Source organism: Achroia grisella, unplaced genomic scaffold (assembly GCF_030625045.1).
Source record: "Achroia grisella isolate CSIRO2021 unplaced genomic scaffold, CSIRO_AGI_Agris_v1 utg660, whole genome shotgun sequence".
Classification (NCBI taxonomy): domain Eukaryota; kingdom Metazoa; phylum Arthropoda; class Insecta; order Lepidoptera; family Pyralidae; genus Achroia; species Achroia grisella.
This window is the reverse complement of record NW_026712984.1, coordinates 1,851,744-1,874,353: the sequence shown is the minus strand read 5'-3', so window position 1 is coordinate 1,874,353 and position 22,610 is coordinate 1,851,744. Positions and strand designations below refer to the sequence as shown.

The 22,610-nt window shown below is 32.5% G+C and overlaps 1 protein-coding gene across 1 annotated transcript; it reads left to right on the top strand.

Moving 5' to 3' along the window:
* Window positions 1-587: 587 nt before the first annotated feature.
* Window positions 588-22,374, top strand: LOC131849636 (facilitated trehalose transporter Tret1-like). Its single transcript, XM_059199749.1, has 8 exons — window positions 588-669; window positions 9,386-9,615; window positions 11,140-11,310; window positions 14,015-14,167; window positions 14,508-14,634; window positions 19,175-19,410; window positions 20,822-21,016; window positions 21,828-22,374. Exons 1-8 carry the CDS (start codon window positions 588-590, stop codon window positions 22,086-22,088), a joined length of 1,455 nt encoding a protein of 484 aa, XP_059055732.1. The 3' UTR covers window positions 22,089-22,374.
* The last annotated feature ends 236 nt before the right edge of the window (window positions 22,375-22,610 follow it).

Genomic DNA, 22,610 nt, shown 5'->3' with positions numbered 1-22,610 from the left:
ACATTGGTTTTTTTATGTGCTAAAGGCATTCCATGGATTTGTTATTCTAATAAAATAAATAAATGATTAAAATATCTGTCAAGATGCAATTAATTTTGAGAAATATTTCTCTTCTTGTGTCACACGCCTTTTAATACATAAACGGAATCTCATGCAATGAAAGTAAAATATTTAATTTTTTTTTCATTTCCAATAATATTTTATTAATAGTTTCTGAAGACTTAAGACTAGAATAGACAAACAAAGTAATATTTTTATAGGTTTCACTTAAAATTGTGCATCATTGATAAAACACTACAATCGAATGGTTATCCCCCGAGTCCATTAGCCCGATATGATCTTATAAAAGCAGGAAGATTTTTGTACTGATTTAGTGCGCACGCGCAAGTGACAACACGCGACGTATCATAAATCAGTAACTAGTAGTTGTTTATGAACTACGATGCATCTAAAACAGTAAATAAACATTATATTTATTTAAAACAAACACGTTATTAGAGAATTTTATACTTTAATTAGTTAAATAACTGTGAAGTTTTATTATTATTTACTTCGATTTTATATAGAGTACTGTTTATTTTAACAAAATGGTGAATAAGGTGTATAAAATAAATACAAACAAAAACAACAATGGGAGTAAACATAACCAAGTGTTGATGTCTATAGTTGGTGAGTAATATATAAATAAGTTTAATATTATTGTTACATTTTTAATTTAATAATATATTACAATTAAATAAAAATCTATTTGTTTAATACTAGTGACTCGTCCCGGATTCGCACAGGTGTACTAGAAATCTTTAAATTTCTCGGTTTACACGCATGTATTATACATATAATCCTTCCTCTTAAACTAGTCTATCTATTGCTAAAAACTGCATTAAAATGTGTGTAATTCAAAAGATATAAGTAAAACAGAAAGCGGCAGCGACTTTGTATATACTATGTAAATATACATAGTATATACAAAGTCAAGTACATTTCATTCATTTAAATATAACTATGATGTAGATAATATTTACATATATTTTTTTTATTTATATAATAATAATATAGTATTATTTAATAATGCAAAAAAGAATAAATTATTATTGAGTCCAATTTTAAAATAATGCGATATTGCCCTAGGATATAATTATAATATATAGAATTGGGATGTAATTATAAAATATAATCGTAGGATATAATGTTACGTATTTTTTATTAGAAATTTAAAAAATATTAACAAAAATTGTATGTAAAAACCACGTAAGTTTATGTTAATACTATACACATTGTGACACAAATCATTCAATATTACGAATAATTATTATTAATAACCATATAATTATTGTTTATATAGTAATGCAGTGTGACATAATATATTATACATCTTTTTGTCACTAATCTATACATATAAATAAAATTGGTGTGTAATATTAAAATAATCGTTTTTTACTACATGCATATGAATATAAACACGGTACAAACACCAAAATAACATTTTATACAATTTTTGTCTGTCTATCTGTCGGTCTGTTTGTTCCGGCTAATCTCTGAAATGGCTGGACCGATTTTGGCGGAACTTTTTTTGGCAGGTAGCTGATGTAATAAGGAGTAACTTAGGCTACTTTTATTTTAGAAAAATAAAGTTAAATTAGTAAATAGAAACAGCTAGTATATCATATGAAAAATCTTAGTCCGGTGTACTATAGTATAAATGCTGAGTGGGAGTCACATTCAGCGTTACTAGTATAATACAAGAATATTAACTATATAACTTTACAACTAAAACAGTTTTAAAGTTATATAGTTCATATTATTGTTAATAAGAATACTGATATAATGCTGAATGTCTTTATTATTATTACATCTAACCACTAGGGTAGTATAGCAACAGACATACTCTAGTTTGGAATTGGAAGAGTAATTGGTTTGCTATGATGAATACCTAGACAACAATGGAAGTATTATGTATGTAGATTTGACAATAACTCAGAGGTTTCAATTGGTTACGCTTCATTCCTCGCTTTATATCCTTTTTAAAGTACTATATATTTATTACACAGCGGAAATTGTAAACTTTTCTGTTGATTTATTTAAATATGACAATCGTTATTTCTCACTTCTGACGGCCGTGATCACGTATACTTGACGACTAGGTACCGTCCTACCATAATCCGTAATCATTTTTCAAACCGGAATACAGTTCTTTTAACTACCTTCACTAAATTGTCTAACGAAAGATATAAAGAAAGGTAAAGATTTGTAAAGTAGGTTACTAACTAGGGTTGCCAGGTCGCCAAACCTAACAGCCGGACAGACCAGCCAACTTATTAATTAATTGTGTCTCAGTACGTCATTTTTTTAAGTATAATTAAGCTTTTTTATTTATTACCATAAATCATGTTAACTTGTAATGTAATAAATAAAATCGTATGCCAAATAGTACTTTATTATTAATCAGTCGAAAATAAATTCTAACATTCTAGATGAACATTTAAAAAAACTCCTTAAATACATCTAAATTATTTACTTGATGTTACTTAAAAAAATAAACAAAATAAAAAAATAATCTAAACATAACAAAACTTTTTCTCTTTAAGTTAAACAATAAAAATAATAATTAATTTACAATAACAATAATGTAAAAAGCCTAACATAAGCCGGACAAGCCGTGCACCGTTTATTTTGACTGGACACGCAATAACAAAGTTTAACTATGTCGGACGGATTAACTTTATCTTAACGCCTGGCTAATACCAATGATGATGATAAAAGAATAAAAAGATTGCTTAAAATTATCCTCTACCATTCCACTAAGTAATAAATACTAAGTTAAAGTTCCATACAGTCACAATAAGTACGGATACTGTATGTGCTGAATGTCGCGATGATTCTGTAGACAATCTATGATGATAGTTGAAAAACTTCGGGCAGCGACATTAACTTCGCGATACAGTTCATGACCACGGCTAGAGAAACCTAGTCGAAACGTCCAGAGAAGTAAATATCTATATTTGCCATTACATTATGACAAGTAATGTTTATCATCATTATTACATAGTATAAAACAAAATCGCTGCGATGTTTGTCCCTTCTTTAAAACTACACAACGATTTTGAAGCGGGTTTTTTTAATAGATAGAGAGATTCTAGAGAAAGGTTTATATATATAATAAATGTACACCTGTGCGAACCCGGAGTGGGTAGCTTGTTTTTAATAAATTATTGCATTTTTTATGCAAAATATTACACTTTATTGCATCCTATTACACAATGTACTCATAATTATTGAATTGGAAAACGATTATAACTTAAATTGATTGACATTTGATTGCTTTACATCTCAGTTTAATGTAGCGATGGCACGTGAACACGATTGATTTTTAATGTAAAATTAATGACCTAATTTTTATTTTATCTTTTTCCAATTAGTACATCTATTCAAACAATTTGTGGTATTAATAGGAGATACATTGTACGTGTCAATTTATATATATTACTAATGTTCTGTTGTCAATAACATGCGTATATGTATCTGTTAGTAAATCGCATGGTAGTGTGTGTAATGTTTCTTTTATTAATTTAACGTATTTTTAAGATACACTGTAAATAATGTAATACCAGTAATAATATTAATGCGTCATCATACCAGAGGATTACGATGTTATATTTAGTTATTTTATTTTTATTTGAGATATAAACAGTTTTACTATGTAAGAAGTATTTAAGTATATAAATATAATAAATTTATAATAACAAAACCAATACAGATATCCAGGGGTTAAAACTGCTTCTATATCTTGTAATTTTGCTGCCCTTCAACCAAAATATAAAGGAAACTGCTTAGAGGCTAATTTAGAGGAGATTAAAGTATCCGCAGACGACTATTACATACATATACAAGTTACGACTACCACAAAATCAAATTACCCCATCATAAACATACCATTTGTAATATTCGTTTTATTCACCGTCAAAAGTTATTTCGTCATAAATGTAATTAATAAAACTTTTTTTTACAATAAATGTAATAAACAACTTAATGGTGATGCTTAATTAATTCATAAATATAGTAGAATAGAATAGAATAGAATAGAAAACCATTTATTCAAATAAACTTACATTGAAGCACTTTTGAATAGACATTACATTTTTTTTTAATCTACCGCTCGTTCGGAAAGCTGTCTCATCACAAGAAGAACGAGCAAGAAGAAGAAGTTGCTCTTTTAAATAATTTTATTATTACTTTACATTTTTAAGTTTATGTGTGTGAATACAAACCACCAATTAGCACTAATTCAATTAAATACTCAAAAAGAAAAATATTGAATACATAACCAACTGGTTAAACAATTAATAAGAGGAAATCAGTCATAGTGATTAGAGCAGACCAGTCCCTACAAGCAGCACCCGTTCACGAGTATGACGGATGAGCCAGCCATCACTGCGCTCGACCATATTTTAGGGAGCCCAATGACCCGGCCCACCACGCCGCCACAAGTCTGGACATTTTAGTGAGCATGACTACTCAAAACACTAGACCACGTCAAAGCTAATCACAATTGCCATCTGATAGTTATAGTATTCACATTTTACATAAGAATGCATGCGGCAATTAATACAAAAACCGCTACGCTTTCATATTTCTAAAATCAATCAATTAAATCAAGAAAGCAATGAGAAAATAAAATTATAACGTTGTATGCTAATAAACTAATTATTTACTTGATATGTTGTCATCTATGAATTCGTCTATCCTGTAATAGGCTTTCTTACATAAAAATTGTTTAATATAAGATTTGAATTGCCTCTCTGTCAGATTTAATGCAGATTCTGGCAGTTTAATATAAAATCTTATGCAATTACCATAGAATGAATTACTGATTTTGTGCAGACGGCATTTAGGTAAAATAAGCTTATTTATATTGCGTAAGTTTCTACTTGTACAGTCTTTGAGTTTTTTAAAACTCTCTAAGTTCTTCCGTGTATACATAATATTTTCATAAATGTATTGTGAAGTAACGGTGAGGATATTTGAGTCTTTAAAGCACTGACGTAATGACTCTCTTGAACCCATACCATAAATAGAACGTATGGCTCTCTTTTGTAAAACAAATATAGTATTTATATCGGCTGCTTTACCCCACAGCAGTATGCCATAAGACATTATGCTATGGAAATAACTAAAATATACAAGTTTAGCCGTCGCCACGTCTGTTAATTGCCTAATTCTTCTAATTGCATATGCAGCAGAACTGAGTCTACTGGCCAATTTTGAAATATGGGGCCCCCATTGTAATATCGAGTCCACTGTTATACCTAAAAAAACTGTATCATTAACAAAATTTACTATTTCGTCATTAAGCAATAACTGTGTATTTATTAGTCTTACGTTAGGAAGTGTAAATTTTATACACTTTGTTTTGCTGGAATTTAATAATAGGTTATTACATGTAAACCAATTTAATATTGCAGACATAGCACAATTTACATCGTCTAATTGATTACTTTGACGTCCAATTTTAAATACTAACCAAGTATCATCCGCAAACAGCACTATATCTGCAATTTTCTCTACCATAAAGGGAAGGTCATTTATGTAGATTAAAAAGAGAATGGGGCCTAAGATTGACCCTTGTGGAACGCCCATCTTAATATTAGCTCCCTTAGATTTTACACCGTCAATATCTACAGTTTGGACCCTATCCTCTAAATAAGTTCTCATTAATTTTAGATCATTATCTCTTATACCATAATGTTCGAGCTTGTACAAAAGCGTTTTATGATCCACACAATCAAATGCCTTTGATAGGTCACAAAAAACTCCGAGTGCATCCTGTGACTTCTTCCAAGATTCGAAAATATGTGTCATTAGCGCAACACCTGCGTCAGTGGTAGACTTGCCGGCGGTGAAACCATATTGCTGACTGTGAAGCAGTCCGTTAACCCTGAAGTGTTGTAACATTTGATTTAACATTATCTTTTCAAACACCTTACTTAGAACTGGCAAAATAGATATAGGTCTATAGTTCCCGGGCTCAAATTTATCTCCTGATTTAAATAGTGGGATTAATTTGCTAAATTTCATTAAATGTGGAAAAACGCCATTATCAATACATTTATTAAAAATAGTGGCTAGATATGGAGCAACAATATCTATGAAAGAACTAACTACTTTTACAGACATGCCCCAAAGGTCTTCAGTATTTTTTCAATTTAGCTGTCTGAATATTTTTATGATATGAAAGGGGCTAACATGTGAAAATCTAAATCTTAAAGAACAACAACCGATATTAGTCTCCAGGAATTTTTTTGCTCGAGATTGAGATGAGTCCAGAGAAGATGTAATATCAATCGGAATATTAGCAAAAAAATCTTCAAAAATATTAACTACATCTTTTGTTGTTGTTATTAATTTATTATCATAATTTAATGTAAATTGATTACATAGCCTGGAATTTTAGATCTTCCAGTTTCTTTATTTATAATGCTCCAGATGGTTTTAATTTTGTCAGAAGACTGCTTAATTTGTTTATTAAAATAATTAGACTTAGCCATAATACAAACTTTTTTAAAAATTTTAGAATAATTTTTCACATAAGTGGTGAATTTGTCATCAAATCGATATTTTTTTTGATCGTATAAATCAAACAAAATATTTCTACTTTTAAGTATTCCTACTGTTGCCCATTCCGTGAATTTAGATTTAACATGAACTTCTTTTTTCTTGAAAAATTGTTCATATTCTCCGGATAAAATATTGATTAGCTTGGTGTAAAGATAATCAGGATTATTACTAGATTGTAACAGCAAATCCAATTTATTTTTAATCGCGCTTTTGTATTTATTAATATTGTAAACATTTATTTGTCTTTTTGATTTTTTATTATTGTTGACTTTATTGATTTGACTGCTAAACTTAACAACTTGACCACAGTGATCTGAAGGAAGTTTATTTATTATGAATTTTTCTGTATACTCGCAGTTACAAAAAAACATTGTCAAGACAAGTAGCAGACGTGGCAGTTACACGAGTGGGTTCATGAAAGACATGACATAAATCAAACGACTGAAATAAACTAATAAATTTTGTACATGTGGGTATGTTACAAAGAATATCAACGTTAAAATCTCCACATACAATAATTTTTTTAATACTATTAAATACTTTTTTTAAAATAGTCTGGCGGAATACGGCTTACGAAAATAAATAATAAGCTACATTACCATGCAAACATAATTATTGCTGTAAATTCCAAAGAGTCTTTCATTTCGAAAAACAACCGCCCATCTTTTAGTGATATGACGTCATTGGTATTATTCAATACACGAGTAGATATTAATAATGTTTTATATTTGTCGATATATATTTACGCAAATGGACAATATTACAACAGAACAATTCGGAAATTAAATTTACGCACACACGTAAATTTTTTGTTAACATTTAGCCCATTTAAATAATATAATAGTAATTATTTGCCAATACGTGAAACATCTTATTGTACCCGAATGATTAAAATTAAAACACGCACTTCTTTATTTATATTTCTTTATTTAATCACATGTCTGTGCAAATGTATGTGGATAAATTTGGTTAATACATGAATTTACACGAGGAACCTTCCTAATCATGTAAAAGCACACACATATATACAGAAACACACTTATATGTTTATCATAATTATATTCCATTAAAACTAATGATTTTAGAAAGTCAGAAGTAGAATTTGAAAAAAGTATTTCCTTCCCCAGCCAGGCTGTATGTTTTGTTTGAAGGGTAGGGAAATGAATCAAGGATGTTAAATTACTAGGATATGGAAGCCTGACATCTTATTCCTTTGCGATAGCTGCCTCAGTGGTGTAGCGGTGTAAATATTTGTATTCATGAGTATGATTGTTTGTATCTAATAATATCTAATAATAGTATATACTAATCTAATATCTTTGTCTAGTACCCATAACACAAGCTCTCCATACTGTGGGACTAGATGGCGCTGTGTTAATTGTCCAGGATTATATATTATTATTACCTAATATTAGTTGTCTACTATCCATAACACAAGCTCTGCTTTGGACTAGATGTCGCTGTGTTAATTGTCTAGGGTTATTTATTATTATTATTCGTGATAACGCATAAGTGATGACATGTTAACATCATGTCCGCAGTGCTGTTCATGTATAGGTTACCACTTACCATCTGATGGACCGTCAGTCTGTTTGTTATTTCAATTACATTAATAAAAAGTACTTACTTCGATTGTATTGGAATACTTCGATTTTTTAAATTATCAAAATTTTACGCTTTAAACTGTGATCTGTTCCATTAGAAAAAAATAAGCAATGGTAAGGACTAATCTAGACAATCTTTGAAAATGGCGTTACTTTTTATCCGATGAAATAACAACTTGAGTAGAAAATACAGACCATCTCTGATATTACATAATTTGAGTTGTTTAATGAAATAGAAATTTTATTCTTTGTTAACTTTATTTTATTAGTTTTCAGTATGGCTACAGCTATTATGTACTTAATCGAAAATTTGGCATTTAAGTCTTTCTTGCCATTAAAAAATGTATATAATGTATACGCTACTAATCCTAAAAGTACCTATAAAGCCGCTCCATAAGTCCTTCTTTAGATTTAGAATATCGTCTTCACTCACTTCATTTTTCATCCGGTGAAAAAAAAATCGCTGTTTTAAATTTTCACTATTTTACTGTCATTACGTAAATTTGTTCCGAACGTTTATATGTATAACTAACTAGCCGACCAGCGGAACTTCGTCTGCATCACACTTACTTATATTTCGCTTAATTTACATAATATCTATTTAAATTATAGCCTATTTATTATTCCGATGCATAAGCTATATTACTGTGACGTTTCATCAAAATCCGTTCAGTAATATTTACGTAAAGGAGTAACAAACATCCATCCATACTCACAAACTTTCACATTTATAATATTAAGATACATGGATTAAGTTATACAGCTCTATCATATATTATTGCTGCTACACCGACCACGCCTATGTACCTGTCCAGTCTACATTACGCTACTAAGGACTAGGATATTGTCGATTATATACAAACCATGAGTACCTGACATTGAGCGTGACGCAGCTGGAGTCGAGTCAGAACGCGAGTTTCAAGACGTTTGTGGCCCGGATCCCCAGAAATATTCTGCTAACCTTTATTAAGGAGAACTACTGGCTGAAGGATGTGGTGTATCGGCGCTACCACGTCAGATTACTGTCGTCAGTGCCGTGACTACATATTTATAATATGGGCCTAGTAGTCTCAAATAAATAAATATAATGTACCTGTGAAAATCTAAGTAGTAAATCCAAGGTTTGAATTAAGACTATGTAAATTATCGTAAATGTACTTCTATTACAGTATGTATGCCGATTTTGGCGTACGGAACCGCTATGGGCTGGATATCTCCCAACAAAGCTCTCCTCATGGGAGATCTGAGTCCTTCAGACAAACCCTCATCGGAAGAGGAGGTATCGTGGATGGCATCAATCATGTTCATATTTGCCCCCATAGCCGTCTTCATTTATGGGGTAGCGGCTGATAAATTTGGGAGGAAAAATGCACTTTTATGTGCCTCTATTCCTATTGCTGTAAGTACATCTTTAATTATATTTATTTATTAGAAGCTAGTAGTAATACAGGCCTTGAAGTCCAACAGTTCGGATTGTAGTTTCAGCAGAGAAAATCTCTAAAAAAATATTATAAAACAGATTAATAAATCTAAATACTTATTAATTTTCCGACCACTATCCTAAATACCGTAATCAGATTCATTGTTGATTATCGACGTAGTAGTAAACAAGACTTAACACGCATACATTTCGCTGTGCCGCAGATCGCGAGCCTACCGCCATCTAATGTGTAATATGTGAAGCCAAATCTCGAGGTCCTTGGCGTTGATATATCCAGTTTTGCGGTCATTTGGAGGACAAGGCTAAAATAGCCTCAAAAAAGCTTGGTGTGCTCAGTAGAGTGAGACGGTATTTCACGGTGGCCCATCGCTTGCAATTATACAAGGCGCAGATCCGGCCGCACATGGAATACTGTTCTCATCTCTGGGCGGGAGCACCACAATACCAGCTACTTCCATTTGACCGCATTCCGAACCGAGCAGCCAGAATCATTTGTAATCAACGTCTATGTGACAGACTCGACCCATTGGCTTTGCGGAGTGAAATTGCAACTCTGTGCGTTTTCTAACGCATATATCACGGGGAGTGTTCTGAGGAGTTGTTCGGATTAATACCAGCTGCTGAGTTTCACCACCGTACCACCCGCCAGAAACGAAAATACCATCCTGATCATCTGGATGAATGGCGGTCTTCCACAGTGCGGTTTTCTAGAAACTTTTTGCCTCGCACAACCACATTGTGGAATCACCTTCCAGCAATGGCATTTCCGAACCGATACGATATTGGAACCTTCAAGAAAAGAGCTTATTCCTTTTTAAAAGGCCGACAACGTACTTGCAATTCCCCTGGTGTTGCGGCTGCTCATGGGCGGCGGTAATCACTTACCATCAGGTGAGCCGCATGCTCGTTTGTCCCCTGTGTTATAAAAAAAAACTTCCGGATTTATATTCGAATTCGTATTTTTTTCGTTATTAATGTTTATTCAATATATATATTAGGCTAAGTTTAATGATAATTGTAAATACCTAGCTATAGTTAGTCTAATAAATAATCTGCTTATGAAGAGGCTTTGATCCAGATAAGTACCCGTGGATTGTGGCCTCCGGGGCCGATGCCGAGGCTAAGGGGTTCGCCCCGAGGCCCCAACCTGCACTCCTCTAGGGGGTGCGAATAACCTATATGTTTGAATAATCATTTTCAACTATCGATGGTGCCATGTTGAACGCACTTAGATCTCCCGCCATCGGAATAATCGGTGATTACTAATACTGGTCAGTCAGAAATATAAACTGATACAAAGTTATATTAGGGTAAAAACTTATATTTGATAAAGTTATAATAATATGTGATACAAGTTTGTCTGCAAATAATGTGTGTATTCGAGCTCGCGGACGTATGGTCTATGTTATACTACCGAGTTACTCGACTACGGCGCTCTCCAAAGTTTATGCTCCTTGATTGAAGACTTGGCTATTTTTTTAGATCGGGTGGGCTGTCAAGTTAATATGTGCTCATCCTATAGCCCTGATTGGAGCCAGGGCCCTCATTGGCTTCGGATCAGGTGGTGGATTTGTTGTTTGCCCTTTGTATGTCAAGGAAATCAGCGAGGACAGCATCCGAGGAATGACGGGCACTTTTATCATATTTTCTCAGGTATGTATAATATATTACTAAATAATAATAACAATTAACAATCAGCAGTGCCATCTAGTCCCAAGCAAAGCAGAGCTTGTGTTATGGATACCAAAGAACTGAAACAAATTATTATCATACATATGTGTATACCAATGGCGTTAGGGAGCTCCGTAACCGTAACCGAAACTATCGGATATCCGATATAAAAAAATATCCGTAACCGTAACCGAATCCGAAATAAATGTGTCGGATAATATCGGATAGGACCAATTCAAATAATCATACTCATGAAATAAGACTATCCAAGGCTGTCTACTACCTAAATAATCATAGACAATTATGTAATTATGTAGTCTTTGTAGAAAGTCATCTACGCTATTTCTGTCGTTAAATAATTTACCATAAATTCGAGAAATGTGAAATTTCAGTGAACGGCATAAGACAGTCTTTCAGAATGGTACCACGAGTCACATGACTGTATGATATAATGCCGTGATACTTCATGTATATAGGTGATGGTTATTTCTTGCTATTAGAGGGACCGTTATATTATTTACTGAACCAATTACATAAATAAAAACAGTAATATATTTGTTTTTGAAAATAAATAAAGTAATTTTTTTTTCTGAACGCATTATAACTAAAAATACAGTTTTACTATCACCATTCCTGCAATATGCGCATCGCCTATCACACCAGTTACATAAATACATTAATTTATAAGAATATTTCCCCTTTCCATCAGGTGGGCGGTTAGCTTTGCTTACTGAAGTTACAAAAATATGTTGAAATTAAATAACTTTAGCAGACATTTTTGTCATTTTGTTAAGACGCTTGTCTCGATTAATTTGCCAGATGTTGACCTTCCTTATCAGACAAATGACATCACGACTCAAAGATAACAACATTTCTATCACCGAAAATATGTTTTTATTTAAAAACTTTTTAAGTTCCTTAAGGAAAATTTATATAAATTTACTTTTACATTTTTTCCGCGATGTTGCTACGAGAATTTTGGTGAAAAGAATTTTACTCTAATATCTAATATATTGAGGTATATAACAAAACCATTGAACTAACTTTTACAAACTTTAGAAGAACTAGGCTACTTTTCGTGATGAAAATAAAACTCGAAGATATCAAATAGACAATGAAAGTATATTTATTTGTAATACTTTATATTAAAATAAAACTTAGGAAACAATGAACTTATGAAAGAAATTGATTTATTTAATATTTCTGTGCTTTTTTCTGTAACTGGAATGGTGAACAAGCTCTTGATAATCGACTCCTCCAACAATATATAATACATAAATAGCATCAGGATATCATGATATCATGTGACGTCCCGTACATATCATGTCAACTGAATATCATCGCTAATTTCTAAAAAAAGGTGACAGCTGAAATGTGCGTGATAAAGGTACCTACTTTGAGAAGACTTTGTATAAAGACTAACTTATTATTCGGTGAGGCGTTGCTATTTGATATTACTAATGAAAGGGTTCATAAAATAAAATTAATGACTGAGGCCTATCTATACCTAAGCATCATAGCAAATATTTGAAAAAAAAAACGCAAATCATTATGTCAAGAATAGCCACCTTTTCGTTCACCATCACCTGTGTCAATAGGTTTACTGATCTTTATCGGAAACAGTTTGACAATTGTCATTCCTTACATGTGTTATTTAATAACACTATATCAGGCGCCTTGAGCATATGTAACCCTTTTAGTTCTTTGTCACAGTTACACCATCCTCACTCGACTCCAAATATTTTTCAATATTATCAATAAATTATTATTATGACAAGGTACATTTGTTTAGACCAAACAAAGTTACAACCAAACACAACAAAAGTAAAATAAAAGGACGGTTCAGAACGATGCTCGATGTCCTACTAATATTTAAAACCCGAAAATTTGTTTCGATGGATAGATATATGACTAAATGTATGTTGCCTATTCACGTAAAAACTACTATACTGATTATCATGAAGTTTACAGTAATATAGCTTAAACATCAGAATATAACATGTAAAGCTAATATGTAAATTGAATAATATTAATAAGTATCGAGAAAATGGAGAAAAAATATTGAATTTATCCCTCATACTGAATATTTTTTCTATCCCGTATTGCATTAAATAGATGTTGATTTTAGATAAACTTTGTCCTATACACTAATTAATTTTGATAAATAGTTTGCAAATATAGACTATGAGAAATACGGTGGTCAGAATCGGCGCATGCAATAATGCGGCTAGTAAATAAATAATTTCGTAATGTTTCGACTCGATGCTTGTTTTGTTCTGCAGATTATTCATACTCGTCATAAAAACTTATAAATCCATTGCAGTAATTGGATAATAATTTAATAACGGTAATAAGTTTATTAGACGTTTATCGAATTTCTACACAAAGAGGAATTTTTTCTTTTTTATATGTTGGCTTGTAATGGATAAATTAAAAAAATACTTGTATTTTTTGTTGTATGTTACTTGTAACATGGGCTAAATTCCGCTAGTAGTTATCAATAAGGAGTCCTATCGACTGGGGGAAAATGTTAAGACATGTTTTGCACCTTTAATTAGGTATTAAAAATTTAATGAATAAATAAAAATTATATATTAACTTAAGTCACCTCCATTCCTTTTATATGTTCATATATTTTTGTGTCTGTAATTGATGAATAATTATTTATCAATCTATTTATTCACAGACAATGGGCAATCTACTTGTGTTTGTTCTGGGCGATTTGCTGCCATTTAACGCTGTTCTATGGATTCTGTTGGCTATACCTCTATTACATTTCTGCATAATGCTCCGACTGCCGGAAACCCCATCGTATCTGATCAAGTGTGGAAAAAATCAGGTGCAGAACATATTTTTGAAATTTCATCATCTACCCTTTCTACTATATATACTAGCTGACACGACAGTCATTATCCTTAATTAGTGAAGCGCTAACTGTTAAAAGTGCGAAGTTAAAATGAGTAGTCGTTTTTTGAAACATTCCAGTTTTCTGCGCAATTTGCTTAATTTCTTTCCAATAGAATCTTCTACATAGTATTAGATAACAATCAAGTCATTGCTTGACCATAGAAGTAGAGATATATTTTTATACATATACCATTGTAGTACAGATTGTAATTAACTACTTACTATTTCCACTATCCAATTTTTTCATATTAAAATATCTCTGTTACAATTAGGAAACTGCTAGAGTTCTGGCATGGTTGAGATCATTGCCGGAAGACGACAAGTCAGTTATGGAGGAAGTGGACCGCCTTGTTTTAGAAAGGACAACCACCGAACCCAAGTTTTCGCCAAAATTGCTTTGTAAGTATATTATCCAATGGTACTCTAATTGTATTAGATGTTTATAGAAAATATGTACTTCAATCATCATGATAAGCCAATGTCGTATCTGCTTGGCAAACTTGTCCTACTGGGCAAACTTGTGCTATTGGGCAAACTTGTCCTACTGGGAAAACTTGTGCCACTAGGCAAACTTGTGCTATTGTGCAAACTTGTGCCACTGGGCAAACTTATGCCACTGGGCATGCTTATGCCACTGGGCAAACTTGTGCCACTAAACAAACTTGTGCCACTGGGCAAACTTATGCCACTGGGCAAACTTGTGCCACTGGGGAAACTTGTGCTATTGGGCAAACTTGTCCTACTGGGCAAACTTGTGCCACTAGGCAAACTTATGCCACTGGACAAACTTTTGCCACTGGGCAAACTTGTGCCACTGGGCAAACTTGTGCCACTAAACAACTTATGCGACTGGGCAAATTTGTCTTACTGGCAACTCATTCAACTAAGTAAACTTGTCCCACGTAATAAGCTCATTGCGCTGCTGGTTAAATTTATCCGACTGGATAAACTTGTCTCACTGGCCAATCCCATTGGTCAAACTACTACTTACAACAGAGCAAACTTGTGTACTGGATAAACAATGTAATCAGTGTAAATATGAAGGCGTTACATATTCATCACATTACATAGAGTTGGTACATAATAACAACAACACGGAACATTGAAGCAAAACAAACAAGGTTAATAAACAAATTGACCGCGTCTAGAGTCAGACACTTGACTCCTGACTCTCGACACCATACAATGAATGCAACCGAATTAAATGAATGGTGAATTGATAGTAATGATCAGGGAACAAGGACAGTATTGGACAATTTATCAGTTCACAATCATTAATTGGCGCAATAAGTCTGTTTATGATTCAACTTATTGATTTCTCGTGCAAGAACTCACTGATTTCTTCTGGAAAGTTTATATTAAGTACTAGTTGTGCACGCGACTTCGTCCCCATATACAGTCGTAGATACATTTATTCACAATAATTATCGTCATCTGCTTCTTCCTTATCCCATTTATTTGGGGTCGGCGTAATTTGTTTTTCTCTTCCATTCATCGCTGTTCGCAGTTGTCTCGTTATTTACTCCCTTTCTTACCATATCATCTTTCACACTGTCCATCCATCTCTTTTTTGGCCTTCCACTGCCCTCATAACCATCTACATTCATGTGTAACACCTTCTTTAAAATATTAGACAATAACAATCAAACAATAAAAATAAGTACAGCATTTATCAAATGTCATTATCATTTTATATAAATTTATTTGATTGTTTCTAAGATTTTTTACACCATTTAGCAACATCATGCTGCGAAAATTTCTCATAATATTTTCAGCCGTTTTTACATGGAGCATTCAAATACACAAACAGAGATTTTGCCTCGTCACGAGTTTACGTTATTATAATTTGTAAACATTATTAGTTCTGCTATATAATATTATGTTATCTGTAGTTCTACATCATATTACGTTCTCTTATCTTTTCTGGACATGATAACCAATAATATTACATTTTGTACGGGATAATATTACGATGTTGTCCCGCGAGAATACAGAGATAAATATATAAAACTTTTATTTGCGTTACACACACACGCAAGGCACGTAAAGTAAAAAGAAGCAGATATATACATTGGTCAGTTAACAAAATATAATATAGGTACAATAAATGTAGTGTGTGTGCATCGTCCATACGCAAAAAGGCTGCATTTCAGTGTATTGTTTGCTACAAGAAGCAAACCACTGATTTTCAAGTAGGTTAGAGGCTTTTTTCTTATGGCCTGTTGCAAATTGACAGTTAGGATTGGCAGCCTACATTTATTTTGTGTAGAAAATAAATATAAATGTCAAAATTACAACAATAAAAAAATATTGAAAACAGAATATGCAGTATCATTTTATTAATTTATCTCGCTGTCAATATATAGAGTTGAAAGTGCAATCAACATGGGCAATGCAATTATTAGAAAATGGTAGTAAAAACTTAGTAAAAAGATAGTAGTATGTAGTTCTATTGGATTTATGGATTTAAGTAGCTGTGGAATGGAGTTAGAATTTGTTTTTGCACATGATGAATACAGGGATGTTGGAGCGATGGGGAGTCATTTTAATTGACAGTTAATCAAGTTGCGGCTGGAGTTATGTAGTGTCGCGATTTACATACTCGTAAGATAAATTTTATGCTAATAGACATGTTTTCGTGTATAATAATAAATTGGATTTAATAATACATATATGACTTTATTTGACTTTGTTTACCGTGCGGAAATAACAGCATACGACAGTACGTATAAGCTGATAATAACATATGTAAATTTTGTATTGTTACTTTATTTCTTTATTTTATTATTCTTTGTTTACCAACGTCGTATTATAAAAACATAATTTTTAGATTTTTTTAAATTAATATATGGATATATCTAATTTTTATAAAAATGTTCATAATATAATAATGTGGTATTTTTTATGTCTTATCCGCCATATTCTAGATTAACATAAATACTTTGATACTTCTAGTTATCTATACAAACATGCGGTTTCACCCGTATGAAATTTGTAGTCTACATGTTATTCAAATATATAAGCTATATTACTGTAAAGTTTCATCAAAATCGTTTCCGTTTCGTTTTAGCTTGAAAGAGTAACATATCCATCCATCCATCCATACTCACAAACTTTAGCATTTATAAGATTATTATTCTATACATTAATTACTTCAATAGATTGTTTATAAAATTAATGTAATACGTACTTAAACTAGAACAACGCACCTTTATAAGTACATAAGAAATATTCATTGAATGATTCATAATTCATCCGTGTGCCCGATGACGTCATAGCAAATTTCCCTCCATTTTTCCTAATAGCACCTCAATGTCGATACCATTTACGTATCTACGGCACGCGTTCACGATGCTCATTTGTAATTATTTGGCGCCTTTTTGACCGATTTGGCTCGTTTCCATTTCTGTACAGAATCTGTGGTTTTTTTATGTAACTAGAATGAAATGTTACCCTAGATAGACTTTGTTCAAAGTCATCTATTTCGATAACGTGTAATTGTATTTGAGGCAGCCGCAGAATGGCTTCGGTGTAACATATGTATGATTCGATTGAAGCATGAGATTCGGCAGTGAAATAACAGGTGGTATGATATCTTAGCTCTTAAAAACCTTATAATTAAACATTTAGATTGAAGATAAAAGACATCCTAGTTAGTGACTAACTAACTTTATTCTCGTAAATTCATCTGCCTCTGATGTGACCCGCCAGCGTATAATCATTAGCGGTAACAACATTTCATAATTATCTATTAAAAATCCGGGATTTTATTTTTGTTGTATAATAATTAATTAAGGTAAATTCGTGTAGTTGCAACTGTATATTAATTAAAAGAAATAGATTGTAAACATTAATATAATTAGGAATTTCTTGATATTAAGTAAATATGACTAACTTGGTATGCTTTTTGGTTTCTCAAAAATTAATAAATTAATTAAATTTAATGGTTTCTCAAAAACTCGTTATAAATTAATTTTTCCGTAATTAATTATTACAGGAAAAATAATACAAGCATTGCATTCTTGTAATATTAAGAACATTGATTAAATTATCTATATTTTTTTAATAAACTTTTAATATTACGGCAGATTTTTTTCTGGCTTACTCTAATGCTGTTGGCCGCAGCTGGAGTTTACAGCTTCACCAGACGATTGGGGGCGAGTGCAGATAGCACTCCAAACCCGCGGAAGGGGGGTGGGGCGTTTGGGAGGAGGTTGTTAGTAATGTGGACCACATAGCAATGTACTATGTTAGGTTGACCTCCATGCGGGTCCCCCTGGAAACCATCGTGATAAATTTCTGTTGAATTTGTCACGATGGGCTAACTGAACTGACCTCATGTTCATCTTATCATCCTCTACTTGTGCCCCGCACGCGTAATCCTTTAGCGCAGGCGGGTGCATTATCATCCGTAAAAAAGACCATGGAAGGACTTATGGAGCGGGTGAAGGCCAACTACAGCCTGACGGATCGACTTTAGTCCGACGGCACCGCTTGGGGTTTCTTGGCTCAAACTGTCGTTTGAATTGGACGGGGGAACGATCGGAGGGGATTGTATTTATTATGTGTATGTCTTGATGTGTGATATCTACCTATTTTGATATGACGACCTCGGTGGTCTAGTGGTCAAGCACACCGATTTACGACCGATGGTCGCGGGTTCGATTCCTCACACGGCACAAACATTTGTATTCATGAGTATGATTGTTTGTATCGGTCTGAGTGTTTTCTATGTATAATATGTATGTATTTACAAAAAAAAAATCTATGTATATGTATCAGTTATCTAGTACCCATAACACAAGCTCTAGCTAGATTAACTCGGGTCTAGATGGCTCTGTGTGAATTGTCATGAGATTATTATTTTTTTTTTAATAAATACTTTTGATTATGTCGACAAAATTACTTCGGTAATAAAAGTTACCCTTGCTTTTTGTAGTCTCCGACAAGACAACAGTGAAGGCATTCTGGGTGGCGCTGATAGTGAACCTGACGAGGGAATTCTGCGGCTGCATTGCTGTATTGGTCTACGCAAGTCATATATTTGCAGAAGCCGGCAAGGACCCCAGCAGTAGTATTGCTTTATCGCCAAATAAACAATCAATTCTGCTCGCAGCCGTCCAAATAATAGGATCGTTTTTGGCCTGTCAATTAGTGGATAGAACTGGAAGGAAGGTAAATAAATGGACATAGGTATTAATTTCAATTAAAAAATGATTAGCAAAAACATTGAAAAAATCTTTTTATTTTATTCAATGTTTAAAAGCCGCTACACTATCATATATCAAGAAAGCAGTATGAAAAACAAATTATAACATTGTCCGCAAATAAACTTATTCTTGATAGATATTGCTATCATCTATAAATTCATCTATGCTATAATAGGCCTTTTTACATAACATTTGTTTAATATAAGATTTAAGGCTTCAGCAGCTTCTTTAAGGCTTTCAGACAGGCTGTCAGCTTGTTTACCAATGCAATGGTAAACAAGCTGACAGCCTGTCTGATGGTAAGCTGTAATCGTCACCTATATACAAGAACAACACTACGGACATCGCATTACTGTGTGACACTCATGATTCCACTCATACATTGCCATTCCAAGATTACTGTGTCATAACTCTTATCTAGTAATTTTACTGCCTAAACTGACTCAACAATAGAATCACAGCTTAACAACCTGCTTGGCAACTGAAACATTGTTTGCCACCTACGTAGTATAAAAGAAACAAGCAACTCTGAGGAACTTACGATAACGACTTTTTGTAGTATAATACTTCTAGTAAAAAATACAATCAAATTACAATAAATAAATAGAGTATGTATAGCTCTCTAGACAAATTTGGGATGCAAATTCTACCGAGAATAGACAGGAAACTTGGCTGGAGGTGGGGTCATACAACTAAACGTGTATAAAATTTTATTACAAGTTCTTTTATAATTTAAAATTTATAGAACATAAATCTGTTTTAAAATGTACTAACGAACCGCTTCCATAGAATTATTTTTTAAATCAGAATCCCCAGTTAAGGCCCCTTTCACAAAGAAAATATTCATTGTTAATTCTATTATTATCTATAGATCAACAGTAGGTAAATGAACCACAGATAAAACTAATCGAAATTCTGAGTTAACTTGTTTATATAACTATCCCAAACTATAAGTTAGTGGCATTAATAATTACTGAAATGTAATGGACGGACAAAGTCGCAACCTTATGCGGCTTTGTCTTTATCTTTTACCTTTTTGATTAGGCAACCCAAACTACTTAAATTAAAAATACCCACGCCATTTTTAATAATTACTGAAACAAATTGGACGGACAAAGCCCCATACGATGCGGCTTTGTCTTCCATCTTTACCTTTTTGATAATTAAACCTAAAATATGTTAAATTCAAAATATCCATGCCACTATTTAAAAATTACTGAAATGTAATGGACGGACAAAGCTGCAGCATTACTTTGTCTTTATCTTTTACCTTTTTGATTAGGAAACTATGTCAAAAAAAAATATGTCAAATCAAAATATCCGTGTAATTTTTAATCTAAATTATAAGTTTACAAATTATATTACTTTGTTTTCAGCCTCTCCTGTCCCTGTCGAGCATATTAGCAGCAGTAAGCATGTGTCTACTAGGCATATGGTTCTACCTGCAAAGTATAGAAAAATATCTGCCAGGTTGGGTGCCAATCGTAGCACTATGTTTATGCATATTCGCAGACGCGACTGCACTACAACCACTGCCATTCGTTATTATGACTGAGATGTTCAACTTTCAGGTAGGTTTTTTTTATTTTATATTGATACTGTGCTTCAAGAAGACAGAAAAAAAGCAGGTTCCTCAAGCGCATTTATTTTATTTCGCTTATTAAAATTAGGTTGTTGAAAATTTTTAGCTTACATTTTCCTGATTTTTTTTGTTTTTAATGGATAAAGTTTTTTTGATCTAACTGTTTATTTCCGAGATTAGTGCGTTCAAACAAAGTCTTTAATATTACTTTAACTATACTATCCTTACTAATATTATAAATGCGAAAGTAACTCTGTCTGTCTGTCTGTCTCGCTTTCAGGCCTAAACAACTGAACCAATTTAAATGAAATTTGGCACACAGATAGTCTACATATATAGATAGATAGATATATAGTCACAGATAGTCCCTGAGAAAGGACATAGGCTTTTAAATGCGAAAAAAGGGTTGTAAGGTTTCAACCCCTTATGCAGGCAGATGAGTTTGTATGGAATATGATCATTTTTAAAGTTAGAAGCTTCTTATTTCTTAGGCTGCTGATTAAATATAAATAAATATGACATTCAAAGTTTGTAAAAATGTTAGTCTCTAGGGATTAAAAAAAAATAGGGGATGAAAGTTTGTATGGTAATTCGTCATTTTTTCACGTCTTTATTTGGTCACTATAATACGCGGACGAAGTCGCGGGCACAGCTAGTTATTTATATATCTATACTATTATTTGGCGTCCTCTGAGTCCATATAGGTAGGTAGATATATTCATTAAAAAATTGTCGAGTAGTTAATCCCGAGTTATATATGTAATAGTAAAGTTTAAATAAATAAATGATTATTGTTACAGCTCCGCGGTACTGTAGCAACTCTCATCATGGCGATATCGTTGGGCACCGACTTTGCTCTCCTCAAACTGTTCGCACCGCTTAACAACTGGATTGGCTACCATTCCACATTCTGGATATTCAGCTTTATATGTCTGGCAAATGTCTTCTACCTCTTCTTCAAAGTTCCAGAGACAAAAATGAGGAGCTTAGAGGATATCTATGCCGACTTGGAGGGAAGAAATAAAAAGGAACCCAAAGAAAATGTCGAGAATCATGTTTGATATGCTAGTATATAAGTAGGTAAATAAATTTCTACAAAGGATCTATTTCATATATCTATATTTTTTTATACATATATGAAGGAAATCGGTTTAGATACATAAATTATGTTAATTAGATAGATACATATACGACCGTAGTGAAATATTACCTAAATAGAACCAGGTCAACACGAACTAATTTTATGGCAAATAGTAAAGGTATTTACCTCTCTCGATATTTCGACTAGTTCATGTTAAGACACAGTTAATAATATAAATAAAGTAAACACGAAAGAACCTAAACCTAAATAGAAATTGTAAATAAATAAAAAAAAAATGAATTGTTATTTCATTTTTTTTTTATGCAACTGGAATCTAAGCTAGTGGCCAGATGTCCGATGGTTACGACTTATAGTAATGTTAAGTGTTAAGTGGTAATAATGTTAAGTGGTAAACTTGGCCTTTATAAAGAAAATGCAATTTTATATAACTTTCTCATTTTGAAGAATTCTTAATTGGACATTTATTTTATATTGCATGATA

Excerpts from the sequence above, each read along its gene's own strand:
- LOC131849636 (XM_059199749.1), top strand. The coding sequence starts at position 588 with ATGGTGAATAAGGTGTATAAAATAAATACAAACAAAAACAACAATGGG. Across the intron at positions 9,616-11,139 it reads GTGCCTCTATTCCTATTGCT|ATCGGGTGGGCTGTCAAGTT; the intron begins GTAAGTACATCT and ends CTATTTTTTTAG. Across the intron at positions 19,411-20,821 it reads TGGATAGAACTGGAAGGAAG|CCTCTCCTGTCCCTGTCGAG; the intron begins GTAAATAAATGG and ends CTTTGTTTTCAG.